We start from the raw sequence: 19473 nt of genomic DNA on the forward strand, positions 1-19473 counted from the left end.
CTGACTTTGTGACAATAGCCATTGTCATCCTGGAGATGACCTGTTTTTTTCCTGAGCATTTGATATAACTACATCACTACATTGAAAAAGTACTCAACAAGCTGAAGTTTGACACAACATGGAATTGTAAGTATGCTTTATTAAGAAGATTTTTTTTTTTTTTTTAATTGTATGCTCAGTTGGTAGCTGACATGCTTCGGTCATTGTCTTTATTTGTTGCTGTTCACAAATATACAAATTTACACTTAAAAAGTGGAGGAATGACAATATATTTTATGTTGACAGCAAGATGACTGAGAAAAGGGCATTAATTTCATTCTACAGCTCCACTTTCAACTGCCAAATGTTTATTACTTAGCTATTTTGTTTGCAAACTGAAATAAAATTTGTCAGCTCCTATTCTCTTTTCATTGAGGTTTTACAGTAGTGGGTTTCATTGGAGCTACCATACTTCAAGTTTCCCAATGTTTTTCTAAGAAAGCATTAATCTTAAAGTTTTGGTTGTGTTAAGAATATAGTGCAGATGTCAATAGAGAAAGCACTTAAATCCATCCATTGTCTTATCCTACTTAGGGTCGCTGGGGATGCTTGAGCCTATCCCAGCTGGCATCAGGCGGGCGCTGGATTGACTGATCGCCAGTCAATTGTAGAGCAACATACAAAGATATAAAGAGAGACAGCTGTTAGACAATTTTCTATTGTTTGAAGATTTCCCTGTACTTTTCCACTTGTCTTTAAGACAGACTCCTATTGATGCTCTCACTCCCATTAAATCATCCAGAGGTCCTGCAACAGACTTGGAGATAGGTACCTCCTCACAGCGGTCTTGAAGATAGGTACCATTCCACGGTCCTTTCCTTATGCGTAACACTCCTTATGCAGCTCTGTGCTTCTCAATGCAATTATTGTTCACTTTTTATATAAAGGGGACTCACTAAAACCAATATATTAGAGTCCTGCTGGAAGAAAAGAAGGCACCATCTCTGTTTCTCTCCGCTGCCCAAATTAACCTCTGATACAATAGGCGAGGGGCTCTGGACCCTGGCCTTGGACTGAGAGGACAAGGAGAGCCCAGCCACGGTTCCCGGGGGTCTCTACCACTACCTCGCCTCAAGACCGCCGTCAACAACACTCATTATTTGCACAGTTGAGCAATTTTTCCAATTAACCTGCTGCAGCATGTTTTTGGACTGTGGGAGAACACCCATACAGGCACAGGGAGACCATGCAAACTCCACATAGAAAAGTCCCCCGTTGGAACTGAACCAGCAGCCTTTGTGCTGTGATGCTGAAGCATTTACCATTGCACCACTGAGAGCTCTTGATCTATTATGCGAATAGATAAGACGGAATACAGCGAAGTGTATTTTATTTTCAGTTATGATGAGATAATAAAAGAATGTATAATATTATATCACTTGTAAGGATGGCTGGCCTAAGGGGGGAAACGGGCAGAAATTAATTTTGTGCTTAAATGATAATAATAAAATATAGTCAGTCATTGATAATTGTCAGGAAACACACCCGACAGTTTTTCATTTCTTGGAAATTCTTTTGATACAGTTATGAATTACAAAAACAATGTTTAAATTGAAAAAAAAAAAAATAACGTGTGGACTTCTTTTTCGTGTCAACTAGAAGAACAGGACAGCACATTAGTGCCATGCAAATCATTGCGAAAGACAGTGGAAGTGGAAATCATTGCTTGCTTCAAAAAGGCTAGATAAATTTTAAGAGCAACAGGGCATATTGCAGTGCCAGTGCATTCCTGTCTTTTTTGTTGGGGGTAAAGGTCTGGCACTGACTCATGACTCCATCACTGGTCCCTGAGGCTGCTTATATCCCTGGGCACTAAGCGTAAGCAGCGTGAGCAACTCTGATTTTACTTTCTTCCTCAGCATTCACTTTTGAAGGCAGTACAATGGGGCCAATGCTACTGAGAAGCCTTTTTGTTCTTCTGGTTCCATTTCTGCCAGTGCTCTCCAGTGCACCCTCTTTGTGAGTACAACCCTCTACAGGAAACTTGTACAGTACTTCAGATTAAGATTTATGAACAAGGCTCTCTCTTTTTCCGGCCTTTGGGTCCATTGGACAGCCTTCCTTGAAGAAGACTGCAAGCTTCAATCCCAGACTGGTGACAAAAATCAGTTATTCAAATCCAAAAACCTTTATTTGGCCCCCGGGGGCCAATTAGGATAAGAACATTATGAAAACACCCACACCTTGGAGAAACTTAGATAATAGAGAGGCAAGAGTTAGTAACCCTATAACCAAATGCTGGGGCACCTTGATAGCGCTGGTACCAGGCCAAGGGATTAAAGTCCTCACCAAAGGCCAAGAACATGGAGTCCTGAGGAGAAGGAGCATGTAAAACATCAAAGCGACAACAGGGAGATGGAGAAAAGTAAAGCTTATGAGAAGTAATGGGTGAAAACATAAACAATGACTTATAAAACTCTGGCTGGTTATTGACAGTTATCTCTGGAGTCAGGTGCCATCAGATAGGTCTTTTCAGTCGTTGTTTCCTGACTGACACCTGAATATTCATATCATGGGGGTTCGATTTTATGAGGTTAAACGGACATGAAAGTCAACTTTGACAGCAATAAACTCAAAAGTTAGAGAACTAGAAGGTAACCATAATGCAGTCATATAAGAACTTTCCACTGTAAAAATTTGAAGAAAATGTTTAAGTAGATGGAGAAAATGAAATTCTGTTAAGGTCAGGGCGGCTGTGGCTTAGTTGGTAGAGCAGGCGTCTAGCCAATCAGAAAGTCTGTGAGATGATTCTTGGCTCCTTCTGCCCGAGTGCTGAAGTGTCATTGGGCAAGACACTGAACCCCATGTTGCTCCTGATGGTCATGTTAGCACCACATCTGCCGCCATCAGTGTATGAGTTTGTGTGTGAATGGATAAATATAATCCAGAGTCAAGCACTTTATAACAGAAAGGTGTTGAAAGCACTTTATAAGTGGAGTTCATTTACCATTTGTCTAGAATACAAGGGTGGCAGTACTGCAACACCATGGATACGGGAGAACACACAGTTGGTGATTTTTTTTTCCCTGGAGAAAGACTTTTACATATTTGGCAATGATAAGTTTCAAATTTCCCCAATATCCACATCCTTTCAGTAAAGGTACATGTTAAATTTGAAAGTAATTAATGAGCCCCCAGGTAGCACTTGTGGCTGAATCTAGCTTACACGCAATGCTTTCACATCACTAATGGTCAGAAGAGGAATAGGTAAGGTAAGTAAGCTCAAGGTAAGTGTGACTGCGCTTGTTTTAACTGAGGTCATCTTCCTCTATGGTTGGGTTTGATGGTGGTTGGCGCCTGATGTGTTACAGTAATTCTACCTTCTTGTTCCACCCTCAATTGCTGGGCATTTTCATCTGTGGTCATAATTCCTGTTTATGATTCCCTTACTACTGGTAACACTCATTTCCAAGTGTCTCCGTTCCAGCTTTTATGTCCCGTACTTGCTGTGTCAGGGGGCGGTTAGAAGGTACAGGTATTGACTGATTTACTTTAGAACTTGTTTCACAGGTTTTCTGGCCGTCGGCCCGCATTTGTCTGAGTTTATAAAGCAAAACAGAACAGGGCACTACTGGACATAGCATGAGGATCTTAATATATGAAAACTAGAGGGATAGGTATCAAAAAACATATCAAAAACAATGTGAAAAAATTCATTCGGTTATAATATCTAACATATAATTTATTCATAATAAATGTAAGACGTACTGCGCATCTATTACTGCAAGGCCTTTCCAACTTTTCACGTGTCAAAGCTTCTTTCAGTTTACTTCTGTCTTGGTAGCAGATTAAAGGATCAGCCTGTAACTGATGGGCTGAAGTAAACATTGGAAGAGTTACTGGCAGGCGATCTCACACTTTACTTGAGGAACAAAGGCAGGCATATAGTGCATGGAACTTCCTCTGCTTTATTTGTTTCCCTCGCTTTTGTGTCACGTTCCCTTTCAAAACAAACGTATTTCCTCTCACCCGTGTAGAAATATTGCCATAGTCTTTAATATCTGACCTGCTATGTATTGTCTAAACTTAACATTGATATGGTATCAGGGGTCCAAATTTCTTCTTGAAGAAGTACTCTGAATGTGGGCTGAAGGTAAGCAATAACTTAAATTTATTTCATTATATTGTGTTTTTGTGTTTCTAGATGACTATATTGCCTGATTCCTTATTCTAAACTTGTCCTATAATGGAACTGATAAGGGGGTCAGTGATTAGTGTAACAAATGTTTATGTGTTTTTCTTAGCAACCGAATGAGTATTTTCTCATTTCTTATTTCCTTGGTCCCAGTTATCTCATGTTGTATGTTTGCTTTGTCAGTGCATGTTGAGAGATTGCAGGTCTGGACTGATTCACACCGAATGACTCAGTAGAGTGTATTTATGCTGTGGGAAATATCCAATATTTTAAGAATAAGAATTAGAATAAGGACAACTTTATTTATCTCAAAGGAAATTGTTGAATTTATTTCAGTAATGGACTCATTCTGGTCTGCCTTCTTTTATCTGTGTGTAACCCCCAATTTAAAAAACACAAACACATGGATCTTTTTTATTTTTGTATTAATTCAACCTTTATTTAACCAGGTAAGTTAGTTGAGCACAGTTTCTCATTTCCAGTGATGACCTGGATCTTTGGTTGTTAACCTGCTGTTGTTTACTTCCTTCATGCCCGTCCCTCTCTTTTTTTCCCACCATCTCTTCTGTCTCCTCGCTTCTCATATTAGACCAACCCTTTCTCCTGCCTTCCATTCCCTCCCTCCCTCCCTGTGCTCAAAGCATCCAGGTTGTCCGGGCAAGCATAGTCAACTTCAATTTGACAGTTGGACGTATCTGGTTTCCATGAGACCGTCAGTGTGCACGGCCCGTACAGAATTACAGCAGACCGTATTAGTCGGATTCTAATTCACCACTAAAGGTAGGTTGACCGAGAGAAAACAAACTGACTTGTCCATTTGTGTCTACGCTTGAGTTTCATATATTTTTGACTCTGTCACTTGTTTGTGTTCAACCTTCCAAATGATTTTATTCCAAGGACCTTTTTCACATACCCTGTTTTGTTCTTTTAAAGTCCACAGTTATGTTATTCCTGATGTCATTCTGGAGGATTCTGAACAGCCTCCCCTTTTATGGGGAAAGTATTTGTGATAGTTACTTTGCTTCTCTCCCTTGTCCTCAATGACTGTTATTGTATTTTTGTGCATATCTTGTTTCCAGACACATCAAAAAGGTGCTTGTGCCATGAGGTGATCATTTAGTAAACCTGTTTGTGTCAACCGTCAGCATGGGGCTAGATTCCAGACAGAGGGGTTTGAGGTGGCGGGGCATCACTGTGGTGTTCAGGGCTGCAGTTGGAGGATTACTGCTGAGGCTCAGTGGGGCCCAATCCGTCTCCCCACAGACTGCCACAGTAGCTAAATTTCAGACTTTTACCCAGCCAGAGTACCACAACACAGAACTTGTAAACCCTGGAGTTGACTTCCTTGCCGCTTTTGTTCAGTCATTCATCCACACAGTCCAGCCTAAACCCTTTCCCAAAGGTAAGTATTGTTCATTGTTCTTATCTTGAATATTAGGTGGCATGCTCTAATGTATTCTTATCCAAATAGTGGACACGTAGTTTTTGTTTGCTTTCGGGTAACAACCTGCTGTTCAAATACAATTCCAATAACACGAATACATTTTGCAGCTTACATAGTGTACTAGATTAAAATTGTCCTCCATGTCAAGGAAGAGGAATTGTTATTAACCCTCAGTCCTATTGTGCTCTGACGTTGCCTCTCAGATGACAGGTTAATAAGTATGTGTAGTGAATATTTAACCTATATGAGCCCTTTTGTGGTTTCCAGGTAGGCCAACAGCCTCGATGGTCTTTTTCTGTTACCGACATTGCCTCATAAAACCCTACCTATTTTGTATACAACTTCCTGCCTGGAGAATTTACAAATGGACATGACCGCATGACTAATAGCTTTTTCTTGTTTAGACTCAGTAAACATTGTGATTGTAATGTTTGGTGATAAATATTGGAAGTGACTTTAACTCAAGAGATTCTGAAGTAATTTAAACCATTGTTTTTCTGGTGCACTCACTGCGCTCCCATGTGATAAGGAAAATGGCACGGTTGCTAATGATTGTTGGTTTCTGCTCTACAAAAACCCACAAAGCGGGTTATAATTTTGTGCATAAGAAAATATACAGAAAAAGAATTGGGTTCAGTGAAACTGTAAATGTACTGTAGTTTCTGCTGTGAACATGTTGCATCTCCTGAAACTATCCTTGATTCTTGGTAAGCACTAAATGTAAGTGCCACAGTTCAATTTTACAATGCAAAAGATGACAATATTTGTACAAAGCTGCACAGGACACATTTAACTTATTTCACTTCACAAGATATTGTACCAAAATGACAGGAAGAAACCAGTAGAGTTGTAGAGACAGCTGTTTAGACTATTCTTGTTTATTCAGATATGCAACGTTGTAGTTCAAATGCGTTAACCTACAAAAAAAATGATTTTTTTTCTTCTCCATTTTTTTTCAGACCTTATCCTGGAAATTATCCCCTCTTTTGAAGAAGTACTATCAAATGGAGAACTTCGCGATAAAGTGCGTAAATTAGGTGGACTTTTAAATGGTCTAAATAATTGTTTGAACTTTCACACATGGGAAAAGCACAGACACACCCTCATCTGTGGCCTTGGAGCTGGTAATCTGAGAGTGTTTCACGATGTGCATGCATCCCACTCGACTAAAGTTACTATGACTCTTTCATCCACTCTGATTGTAGACTTGTTGACTCACCCAAAGTAATATAAAACTATTGTCTGTATGATGTCCTACTTTGTTTGATGTCACAAAATACCACAAAGGCCTTACATTGTTCTGCTATCTTGAAAATTATGTATTTTTTGATTTTTTTGTAAATGCTTAAAATAACAAATATCTTCATTTGTCTGCATTTATGTGTATCCAGGTCTTGTTATATGAGGTGGGTTTTCTAGTGAGTGCAGCCATTGGCATCCTATACATTATTGTGATGCCCATAGCTGGTCTCGTGGTGTGCTGTCACTGCTGTTGTGTGAAGAAGTACCAGAAACAGACATCCTCCATTCAGTGTCGCAGAAGAACCCTCTACTGGAGTTTATTTATCACCACAGTCGTTATCCTGTGAGTGTGTGTGTGTGCGATTGAGCGCACGCTTATGTATAAGTAGAATGATGTCCTATGTGAAATTAGACTAGAACGAAACAACTTTGATACATATGTCTCCGCTGGTGTGGCTCAGTTTTCAATGCTAAGAAGTTTTTCACAACAGAAATAAGAGGTTATTTTTTGGTGTGTGTGTATGTCCATTTTTGCAGTGCTGGGAATGTCTGCATGTTCAGAAGTAATGGGAACCTCAAAGTAAGTGTGGATGGGACCCCTTTGATATTGGACAACAGCATAGAGAATCTCCACACCTTCATAACTGCTGTACCTCAGGTAAGAAAAAAGCTCTGATTAAAGGTTGCTGCATAAACATGAAAATGTTCATTTGTCAAATGTTAAGTGCCCTAGTGTGGCAGCATTAATCAGGAATTGTCGAAAGCTTGTCCATGATCTTTTCCCCTTCATTTTATAACAAGAAGTCCTGCCCCCTCTACCATCAATCTTTAATATTGAATATTGTCAAAAGAATGTTTGTGTGTCACTTCAACATACCTTCAAGTTTCCCTTTCAGTCGAATAACTAAGTTCCGACCCTATACTATGAATGGTAAATATACTTATCTCAAGCTGCCAGAATGAGTGGAAAATATGGGACTGCATTCTGCTTTTTATTTTATTCTATAAAACTTTCATGTTTGATTAACTCACGAAATCAATCCTGGTTGGGTTTTCTTTCAACCCATGTAGTAAATGAAAGGTTCTGAAATTGTTTGTTTTTTCCCTGTCAATCTTCAGCAAGTTCACTATGTGGTGAATGAGAGCACCAGGACCATACAGGAGGTCTCAAACAACCTTGATGGTAAAAAAACAAAAACAAAAGTAATTATTGTACTGGTTGTAAGATGTGCTGAAGAGCATCTACATTTATGCCAATGTGTCTTTGAAACAGCCATTGGACTGAAATTGGGTTTGCCGATCCAGGAGCGCTTCAGAGGAACCCTGGACCCGACAGTGCACTCTGTGAGGGTTCTGGATGAAGGTACAATACACCAGCATGTTTGGTCCTGTTTCAGGCAGGACATGTAAATGCATGTTACATGTAAGGTACGAGAGTGGGATCTGCAGAGATGGACCATGATTTTACCTTGTAGTTATGCAGAGTTTCCCCCTGAAAAAGCCAGTGTTTTTAAATTTTATGCTGATGAAAAAAATGCAAAAAATGTATTTAAGTACATTGTTAGTTCTTTCTGCAACTGAAAATCAAGAATGGCAAGTAAAATAAATTCACAGACAATGTTACATGTTATCTGTCATATCACAATAAACGATCTTTGTTTTCATTTTTTACAAATAGAAATGGCTATTGATAAACGAGTCTTATATTGATAAGCGCTTTTTCAAGATTCATACTGTTTATCATCCTATGCACAGTCTGTAAATGTGTTTTCCTGTACAATGAAATACTTATTTGGCTGTCCATGGTGAAGCCAGGTAGGTAGCAAATGAAAAAACAAAGCAAAAAAACAAACAAACAAAAAAACAATTAGCATATTATTGCAACAGGATGTAAACAGTGCAGAGAAATGTAAACAGTATTAACGGGATGTGCAAGTTAAAGAAAAAGTGCAAACTGAAATCTAAACAGTTGTGTTCAGGGGATGTGCAAGTTGAGAAAAATGCAGATTAACATCTTAAAAACTGAGTGCAGCTTGGGTCTACAAACTCAGACAGTGAGTGCAGGTTGTTTGCAGACAGTTTCATAAACAGTTAACTTAAAATGTATTAGGATACAGCTGCTTGAATTTCAGTGTTTCTTTTCATTTGTGTGAACAGAGTCGGCAAGCATCAATGTTCACTTGAAAGACTTAAACTCATCCCTGGCCCAGCTACAATCCAGCATGAATGTCCTCCAAGCCAACTTCACTGCTGTCAAAGATAACATTGACATCACTGCATCCAAACCAAACTGCGTTGGCTGTAGCGACATAAGTCTGGAGCTACAGAAAGTATCACTTGATGCCTCCATCACTGTATGTACCCATCCATTGTGAAAGATGAACTACAGATCGAGTAGGAATTTGTGGGTCTCTTCCAGGCTGGAAAAACTTTTTTCAAAAAGGGGGGTGAAAAGAAAAAAAAAAAAAAAACTATAAAAAAAAACACTCATTTGATGTAACTGACATTCAGCCTCGATGATACAAGTAATTACTGAAGTCTGATGTTGTGGTGAAAAAGCAAAAGGAAGCTTAAATCAGGCAAGAAGTAGCACAGACAGAGACAACAACACACAATATCCGTATTTTTTGACTTTTGACACTTAATTTGTCCCCCAATCCGTTTTCCAATGTAACTCCTACACTTTTCACTCCCACCTCCACATGCACACTCCTATTTCTCCTAATAGGATCTTAAGGGATTAGAGGGGTGATCGTTATCAGTATTCTTTTAAATGAAGGAGTTTGGTTGCAGCCCCATAGCTGATTATATCTAGAAAACCATGTTTGTGCTCGGTTACCTCAATTTTGCTGCCCCCTTCTGCTTGTTGCCAGCATAGCTTTTAAGATGCACGTAATCGTGAGTTTATTGATTATCTGTTTTTAACTCTGTAGATACCCAGTCTTGCTGAGTTCCAGTCTGCAGTGGATGAAGTTATTGCGGCTGATTTTAAATCCCAAATCAATAAGGTCAGAGACCTCCATCCCAACACGTACACGTATATGCACATGCACATGCACATGCACATGCACATGCACATGCACATGCACATGCACATGCACATGCACATGCACATGCACATGCACTAACAATAACTTTTCAGACTTTTTAATTCCTCTTCCCTCAGCTGCAGGGAATCTTCAATCTTTGTAGTTACTGCTAACAGTTAAGACAATTTATATATCATTATATTTCTTATTCTTCCTCCTTTCCACTATTGTCTATTACTGTTATGTTTTTACTTGAAACTCTGGCACAACAATTTCCTTCGGGATTAATAAAGTTGTTCTCATCTCTCATCTCATCTCATCTCTCAACTTGAATCATGTAGATATGTTATCTGCTCTTTCAACTACATTAATGGATGATTAAGATGGCAGTTAACAAGCATAACCAAAAAACAATTTAATAAAATGTGAAAAATGAATTAGGGCTGCATGTCTATGCCAGTACTGACACTATATTTATGTGTGTTACCAGAGATAAATTGCTACTGCCTGATTACAACAAAGTAACTCATTCATTGAAAATATGTTCTGGAAAGACAATTTTTATTCCGCCCTCCAAATACGGACTTATAAAATACCATTCTACATGATGCAATTGCTATCATGATTATCCTTATTTTTATTCAAGATGTCTTTGCCATTCTACATGATGTTATTGCTATCATGATTATCTTTATTTTTATTCAAGGTGGAGGATTATCTCAACAGCATTCCTCAGACAGTTACCGATGATACACGGGATGTTGTTCAAAGTGAGCGCCCAAGGACAAGACGTCTTTGTCAAATCTAATCTACAATCAGCTATTTACTGTACAATCTGCAGTTAGATTTAGAAAATGACCTCCGTGTGTCCGATTTCAGCAAGCAAGCAGCAGCTGAGTGAAATAGAAAAGCAGATCTCCCAGCTGACCAACGACCTTCCCTTAAATGATCTCACTAACATCTTGGACCCTCTCAATCAAGCTCAGGTGGAAATCAACAATCTTCGCCCAGAGATCCTCAGAGCAGAAGTTATTAGGTAATAATCCTTGGAAAGTAGACGGGGAGCGATCTGAGTGAGATTTGATGAGAACGACTTGGCTTAATCATTGTACGTCCACTTTTGCAGATCAGGGGTATTTATTGCGCTGAGCTGCATTGTCCTCCTGGTGGTAGTGTGTAATGCTCTCGGTCTAGTTTTGGGTCCACTGGGCCTGAAACCCCAAGTGGACCCCACAAACCGCTCCTGCACGGCAGACTGTGGAGGGACATTTCTCATGATGTGAGTCACGGCGGTGTACAAATTCAATATGAAACACATATACAGTTAGAGATCACACATTTCATTTTGTGTTTACAGGGGTGCCGGTTTCAGCTTCCTTTTCTCCTGGCTATTCATGATAGCAGTCCTGCTTCTGTTTGTGTTTGGCGGCAATGTTTACAAACTCATCTGTCAGCCATGGAATGATGGACAACTACTAAATGTAGTACCTCAAAAACAATCACCCGCATAAAGGACTTGTAAAGACACAGGATGATCGATTCGTACTAAATTTTCTATTTCCCTGTCTTCCTCTCTGCAGCTAATTGATACTCCAGGCTTGATTCCAGGGCTGGACATACAATCGTCTTTGAAACTAAAGACCAATGTCACCATCACTGATATTTATAAGTATGTGAAGCTCTATCCACGTGCCATAGAAACACAAGTTTGTGCATTCACACTGTGCCCATCTCTTACCTCATCATTCCTATCTGTATAAGATTTGAAACATGCAAGTACATTGACTTTGGTTAAAATTGTTTTTTTCAGTGAGTGTGAGAAGAACCAACCTTTGTGGTCAGTGTTGCACTTATCTGAGGTTTTTGACCTTGGAGCCATACTCAATGTGTCTGGTGTAAGTTTCCTCACCATCAACACATGCACATGCAAACGCGCGCGCGCACACACTCACACACACACACACACACACACACACACACACACACACACACACACACACACACACACACACACACACAACTGTTTAGCTCTCAGGCCTGTCACAGATGGTCAGTTGAGGGATAAGCACGAAGGCAGTGACATATAAAGTGAAACATCTTATTCTGAGCCAGAGGAAATCCTATTGTTTAAATCAAGAAGGAGAGCTGAAAGCACATACAATCTGTTCTGGATGTTAGAATGTCTTAATCAATTCAAAATGTGAAACCTTTGTCTGATAAAATATGATTATTTTTTTCTCTTTGCTCCCCAACCTCTCTGTTACTCACACACAGTACACGGAGGAATTGCAGCAGCATTTTGAAAACACAAACATCACTCTGTCCACGATCACACTTTTGAGCCCCGAAATCAAAAATTCACTGACAAGCTTCACTAACAAGGTCGACCAAGTTAACTTCACTCATGCCACACAGCAAGTAAGCGTGTTGTTTTTTGATATAGCAGATGCACATATATCAACTTTAAATTTTTTTTTGTACGCATATAGTTGGTTTATGCACCTTGTTTCCTCTTTTAGATAAACAGCATTTCAAACATCAACCTGAATACAACGGCAGATAAACTGGATGTGCTGGCGAACATTCAAGTGAGTCATGAACTGGCACCACTTTTTTCGGTTTCTCAGATTTCCTTCAGTTTTTGGTGATGCCCTTACTTCTAAATACTGATCTAATACTTCCTTTAAGGCAAATAATGACATAAAGGAAGAGCTGAAAAACGAGGCCAGGGACCTAAGACATATCCAGACAACCATAGAAACAACCGTCCTCCCACTGGCTGTGCGTAATGAGCTTTATATTTGTAGCATCTCTGGTTCTGGTTGTCCTTTCTTTTTTTTTTTTTGGCATCCCATTGTGTTACAGACATTAGAAAAAACTGACATCCAGTGCTTTTATTTTCAGAACAAAGTGAACACCACGATTGAGAATCTTCAACTATTTGGCAAAAAAATCAATGTGAGTACACAGGAAAAGAAAACATTGCAAAAATCTGAGCTTTCCCCATCTTTTTCTCGGTAACACATTCTTTGCCTCCCTGTCCCATACAGGGAACAGTGGGGGAGGTTCTGACAAACGTGGGTGTAGCACAAGACTTCCTCACAACAAATACATCACAGCTTGTCAAGACCGTGAGTAGAGTCTCAAGTCACATGAGTTAGAGGAAAAAAAAGCGCTCCATGAGGTTCTTTAATGCCTGTGGTGGGTCAGTCATTTTATCCAATGGGAAAAGGGGGGAGGTCTCAGTGTACATGTAGTATGACTGCCTTTTTTGTAGCTTAAATTCTGGGCCTGTTGGTTTCATATCTATGATGAGGTTGGAGCCACGGAGAAACAGCACTCACCACCTACAACTAAGAAATATTGTATTCAAATACAAGTATATCTATAGATGTGTTTTCATCTTTCTTATATCCTTTCATATGTGCATGAAATGTGATGAATAAATAGAACTTGTCTTGAACTGCCAAATCACAATGATCTTTCTGTTATTTACACGTCACAATGAGCAAAAATGGCCAGGAAATCCAACAAATCTAGAAAATTCCCACTGTGGAATTTATCTTTTTCTTACTTTCAGGAGAGCACAAAATTTTTGGATAGTCAGCTGGGTTACTTCACTGCGTATGCTGACTGGGCAAATCAGACGGTAGGGTCATCTCTGGTCTTTGTAGACATTTCTCTGGATATAAGTTTATGTTTTGCTTGTATGGCTGATCAGCTCAACTGTCTACAGATCACCCAGCAGATTGGCCGTTGCAGGCCAGCAGCTAATGTTGTGAACTCAGTGGAGGACCTTCTCTGCTCTAACATTGTAGAGTCTCTGGTGAGGGTCTAGTGCACCTTGATCACTTTTCCTTGAATAAAAATGACTTAAAAGCAGAAATTAATGGTCATTTTCATCATTATCAAATCAGTACAAATCCATTTTACTATCTGTTTATTGCTTTGCATTTTATTCACTTATGTCTTCTTTCTGTAGAATGCCTTCTGGTTCAGCCTGGGGTGGTGCTTGCTCTTCTTCGTCCCAAGCATCATATTTTCGGTCAAACTGGCAAAATACTACCGAAAAATGAAGTACACTGATGTCTATGAGTAAGTATCACACACATTTAACTTAAAAGATAACTTAAAAGATATATTTTACCTGAGAAAGAAGCTTGGGGATAAGCTCATGGTGGTCAGGACCACAGGACCCCATCAGGCCTAGCTTCTAACAATGTAGAGCTACAATACTGCTTGTGCATCACAAGGAAAGACAGTAGGTTCAGATGCAAAATAAATGGGTCAGCAGAAGTGGATTTGTGGGCATGCCATGAGCTGGTGTGTTAAAATGATTATTGGGATGTGAAATGCCACCTTTCTGGCAGGGAAGGAGCGAAAATGGTGTGAGTGATGAAGTGGTAACAGTATGATTCAGTTGGGCTATGTATGTGCAAATTGTCAGGTGGATGAAGTAATACTTTCTGCTCTCAGTAATGCAACAGTGAGGTGGCGTTTTCCCCAAGATGTAAGAGGTTCACCTCCAAACAACAACTGTTATGGAGTGAAAATATTTAACTTGCATGTATATGCCAAACAGCTTGTGAAACTGCCTTGGTGTCTCTAGGTGATTTCCTGGACAACAGACTTCACAATCCTGCCAGGGGGCTAAAATACTCTTGTGGACAGTTATGAAGATATTATGAAGCGGGCATTTAGGGAGATTAGTCTGTCTGATCCAAACTGCCAAATGATTTTATAAACATATCATCAGCCCTCCATCAATCTGGTTAGGACTACTGGGGGGAAAAAAAAAACGTTTCATGTCAGACAACCCTAGTTAATCAATATTTCAATATTCTCTGGTGTGAAATTATTTGTTAAAGTGGCCTCATCTTGTCACACAGACTTTATTCAAAATGGAGTAACAAAACAAAGCAAACACAAAAAAGTAGCCATCATGAAGGTCTTGTCGCAGCATAAAACAAGATTTAAATAGTACTTTTGTTTTGTTGGAACTCATTTCTCCTACTATGCTCCCATGGTATTCCTTCAGACTCACTCAAAGTTCATGTACATACCTCTCCAGCTCTTTTTATAAGATGAATCAAGCAGAACCATTTTGTAAAAGTCCCTTTGTTGCTTGAGTAAATCACTCGCTCGAACCATGGAAATGGTCTCCTGAGTTGTCTCTTTGGCTGACATGGAAGTTATGAAATTCGCTTCCTATGAAAGACGGCCCGAAAAGTTAAAGACCTGGGCGATCTGTCTTTATTGAAATTACTCATTCAAAGCTGCATTTCTGGCTTGAACTGATGAGCAGTACAACAAATATGTCTAATCTATTTAAAACTTATGTGTTCTATGGGCACCTTTGACTTTTATTTTTTGTGTTTTCAGTAATCACATTGTCATGAACCACATCCCACGGGCACAAATGAATATCACCTAAGAGGGCAGCATACAGTACGTGTCTCATATCCTTGAACAGCTGCAGACACTACTATGGCAGTCCTAAACAAAATGAGACACACTTGCTGCCAGATGTGGTGAAGGGCAGAAAGAGTTTGAACACATACTTGACTAATTTGACTTCAAATTCTGTCCATGGGATGGAGGAGCAAAATCTTTGAGTTATTGAAGGTCTAATGTGAGGGGACACATGGCACAGAACATTCTGCAGGTTTTTTTTTGGTTCAATTATTTCAAATAAATACATGAAATGTTTTTTTTCATGTAATGTGGTACATAAATGCTTTATATGTATTTCTTGCATGGTCAATGTAGCAGCTATGGACCTTGGATAATGACAATCAGCTGAATAATTTGAGGTATGCCAATGCCATTTTGATGGAGAACATTTTAAATTCACCCCTGATTGTAGTAGCACTTTGTTTTTTTTTAGAATCCAAGCACAATTTCCTCATTTAATTCAATGGTCGATATGAAAAAAAATGTGATGAATGTTACTGACATTTGCAAGGTGTACAGTCAAACATTACCACTTATTTTCAAAATGTTTTTTTAAACACTGATCATTTTGACTGATTTGATAACTATTTTTGTATTTCTTTGTATAAAATTGAAGACAGTTGTATTGTATTAAGCAGCACTTTATTCAGTTTTTTCTTAATGTGATTCCACAGTAAAATGTGTCACTGATTAACAAATGCAAAGGGTCTGCTCCGCATTTCTCAGCCTTTTAACTGTAACACAAGTGGATTCTCAGACGGTCTGTATTTTCAGTTCAGTTTACAGTTCAGATTTGTAACTTAGCGTCTGGGTCTTACTTTCACCGCCATCACACAGCATTATTTTTGAAAAGATTATTACACATGGAAATCACAAGAACAGCTTCAGCTGAATGTTATAGCTTTTAAGACTTCACTTAATGTCCATGCCATTTCAGTATTCTGATAATGCAGAAAACGCAACTCGGTGTAAGTATAAATCTCTAGCAAATCAGTCACACTCATGACACTAACATTAATGCACTGTGTGCACAATTATTAGGAAAGTTGTATTTTTGAGAATTGATTTTGTTATTGAACAACTACAGTGCTCTTGGTCAATTCAAAATGTTACACCCTCAAAACCTGAACATTTAAGTGGTAAAAGTGACAAATGGCTTTCTTAAGAGAATAAGTGAAGAAGTGGGCCACATCATTAGTTTTTCATTTTTAAGGCCTTTACTGGCCAGCCACACAGTGGAGTATTTTGATGAATGTGATGAAGCGTTGTCTTGCATACAAATCAGTCTTCTTGAAAGATGCAAACTTTTTCCTGTTTCACTGCTTGAAGAAAGTGTCTTCTAAAAATTGGCAGTAGGTCTGAAAGTTGATTTTGAGTCAATTGTCAACCCAAAAAGGTCCAACTAGCTCATCTTTAATAATACCAGCCCATAGTTTCCGTTACTGATCCAACCACAGGCCCATCCATCTGGTCCGTCAAGAGTCACTCTAATCTCATCAGTCCACAAAACCTTTGAAAAATCTGTCTTAAGATATTTCTTGGCCCATTCTTGACATTTCAACTTTCACTTAGACCCAAAAATATTTGGGCAGTGACACAAGTTTTGTTATTTTATAGTCATAGTCAGGATACAATTATATAATCAATATGGGCTTAAAGTGCAGACTTCCAGCTGTAATTTGAGTGTATTCCCATCCAAATTGAAGCAAGGGTTTAGGAATTACAGCTTTTTAATATGTAGCTGACCCTACATATTGATTACCAGAAGTAATTGGACAACTGACACAGAAGGCTGCAAAAAAAAACAAAAAAAAACAATGCTGCGTGGGCTCTTCCCTCGGTAACCTGTCATCAATTAAGCAGATAAAAGGTCTGGAGTTGATTCCAGGTGTGGCATTTGCATTTGGAAGGTGTTGCTGTGAACATACAAGAAGAAGAACCGAACACCTCGTACTTCTTGACACGCCAGGTAGGTCGCACTTGTGGAATAATGCAGTACTGGAGAATATATATAATCCTGGTAGCTTCATGTTTGAAGTTCTTCTCAAATCTTTGGCGGTTAATTTGCGTCTTTTCTTTTGGACATGTTTCTTGCAACCCTGTTGACTATTTGCTACAAAACGTTTGATGGTTCTGTGATCACACCCCAATATCTTAGATATTTCAAGAGTGATGCATACCATTGAAAGACTTTACAATTTTTGACTTCATGTTGTAAAATCTCTTTTGGCCTATTTTTCCAGAGAGAGGAATCCGACTAATAATTATGTACACCTTGATATAGGTTGTTGATCTCCGTAGGCCACACCCTCCCTCGTTACACAAATACACATCACCGGATATGCATTGAATCCAATAAGCATTCAAGGTTATACAGCTTGGAAATTATGGATAAAATGTAGATATGGTCAAAATGAATACTAGCCTCATAATTGTGCACACAGTATATACACAGAGGACAAAAAGCAAGTTGTTTTTATTTAAATAAAGTTCAATACAATTTTATTTCGATGTCCCTTGTTGAGCATACAGTATGTTTGAATGGTCACACGCTACAGGGATCCTAAATTGTTTCACTCACAAATACCAAAATAAATTTACCTCAATGTCACAGGAAATTGTTAAAAATATATCTCCAAACACATTCAAAATATTTCAAGCTGTGTTAACAATCTATGATAAAAACTTCAGATTGTTTTTCTATCTTTTGCTCATATGTAATAGGCTATCTTATTATTTCAACCCTTATAAAAAATCATTTGTAATTTTATAGGTCATTTCTTGTCAATTGAGGCATACTGTTTTGTCATGACTAACAAAATCCAAGCAAATTTGCTTAAAAAGGGGAATCTACAAATGATCGAAGATAACTGCCAAAATGTCATATTATTAAACTACACACTGTCTTGGTGACATCACTTGAATAAAGTCAAGCATGATTAAACCCTAGTTTCTACCTTACAGGCTTGTTTCCTTTGAAAATTTTCAATATTTATGAGATAGCAGTTTTGATTACCAAAGAAAATTATGCTAATTTTGACAATGGGAAACAAGTTCTGAGCTGTCAGTCATATAAAGTGCAAGTAATGAAAATGTTGTATAATTTATTTATTCCGCTGATACATTTATTCTTGCTTCTCATTATATTGATCTGTTCCAAAATACATATTATGGAGGGTGGAGTAGCAGGCATTCCTGCAAATGTTTACATTGTTGTTTTCAGGATGCCATCTATAATTAGTACATTGGAAATCAATGACATTACACCAACAGCATGCCCTAAACCCCTGCAGTATGAGAGGCTGTTCGCAGTGAAACTTAAGTCTAACGTAAACAGGATTGAGGGCAAAGCGAGGGGTCAGAGAAGGGGGCTAAAATGACAGATTAGACAATATATGAGGGATTTTAGTATCAGGTTTTGTCTGAATCTGCAGCGGTCTGCTTTTCTGTTACCCTTTGGGAATACTCATGTTACCCAGTACCTCTCAAACTGAAGATCCAGGTCCCCCCAGCCTCCCACCCCACTCCACATCTACCCACTGTAATTGTACCCTCGCAACCTCATGTGGAACCTGCCTGTTTGCTGCCAAAACTCGACAAGCTCATGCACTCTGTCCTTCCTCTGCTTTTGTCATTGTTGGGAATTAGTTAACGGTTTGAATTAGAAGCTTAATGGGTAATGTCAGAACATTCCTCTTATAGCCCACAACCATGAAAAGATTTAGTTTATGGACTCTCACTCGGTCACTCACGCGCACACAGACACAGACACACACAACACCTCTAAATGGATTTGTCCATGGATTGGAAACTAAGTAATGGATTATATTGGTGCATAATTGCATATACTTGGTGAGTATTTTAAAACAGTGAACTGTTTTTTGAGGTTGGACCAAATCAACTGACACTTGACGTCAAATAAACTAAGAGTAACCTTTTCTTTACGGCGACATTTTACTTCAATGTGATTTTCCTGTTAGGTTATTTGTTGTGAGTTCAATTTAGCTGCAGGGGCATTGAAAAAACACCAAAGCAGTTTGTGGCAAATTTAAAAGATCAGACTTTCAAGGTTGTTGCTAAACAACGAATGTCTCCTTAATGCACTGCAGGGCTTGACAAGGACATGACTT

General features: G+C 38.8%; 1 protein-coding gene across 5 annotated transcripts; it reads left to right on the plus strand.

Annotated features, from left to right (window-relative positions):
* Positions 1-3914: 3914 nt before the first annotated feature.
* Positions 3915-16042, plus strand: prom2 (prominin 2). 5 transcript variants are annotated; one of them, XM_086169516.1, is made up of 25 exons: positions 3915-4132; positions 4764-4954; positions 5254-5576; positions 6578-6642; positions 7010-7203; positions 7398-7518; positions 7980-8043; positions 8134-8223; positions 9018-9214; positions 9794-9868; positions 10596-10659; positions 10769-10925; positions 11016-11168; positions 11247-11370; positions 11470-11558; positions 11700-11784; positions 12164-12307; positions 12409-12477; positions 12578-12670; positions 12794-12847; positions 12940-13020; positions 13470-13538; positions 13626-13715; positions 13872-13984; positions 15659-16042. In XM_086169516.1, exons 3-25 carry the CDS (start codon positions 5321-5323, stop codon positions 15690-15692), a joined length of 2481 nt encoding a protein of 826 aa, XP_086025642.1. In that variant the 5' UTR covers positions 3915-4132; positions 4764-4954; positions 5254-5320; the 3' UTR covers positions 15693-16042. The 5 variants fall into 5 exon arrangements, with proteins under 5 accessions (XP_086025642.1, XP_086025650.1, XP_086025634.1 ...); XM_086169524.1 differs by lacking the exon at positions 15659-16042 and adding an exon at positions 14499-15624; XM_086169508.1 differs by lacking the exon at positions 15659-16042 and adding an exon at positions 15272-15624.
* Positions 16043-19473: the final 3431 nt, after the last annotated feature.

The sequence above is a fragment of the Fistularia commersonii genome, chromosome 2 (assembly GCF_037954325.1).
Source record: "Fistularia commersonii isolate RoL2024-O1a breed Wild chromosome 2, RoL_Fcom_v1.0, whole genome shotgun sequence".
NCBI classification, from domain to species: domain Eukaryota; kingdom Metazoa; phylum Chordata; class Actinopteri; order Syngnathiformes; family Fistulariidae; genus Fistularia; species Fistularia commersonii.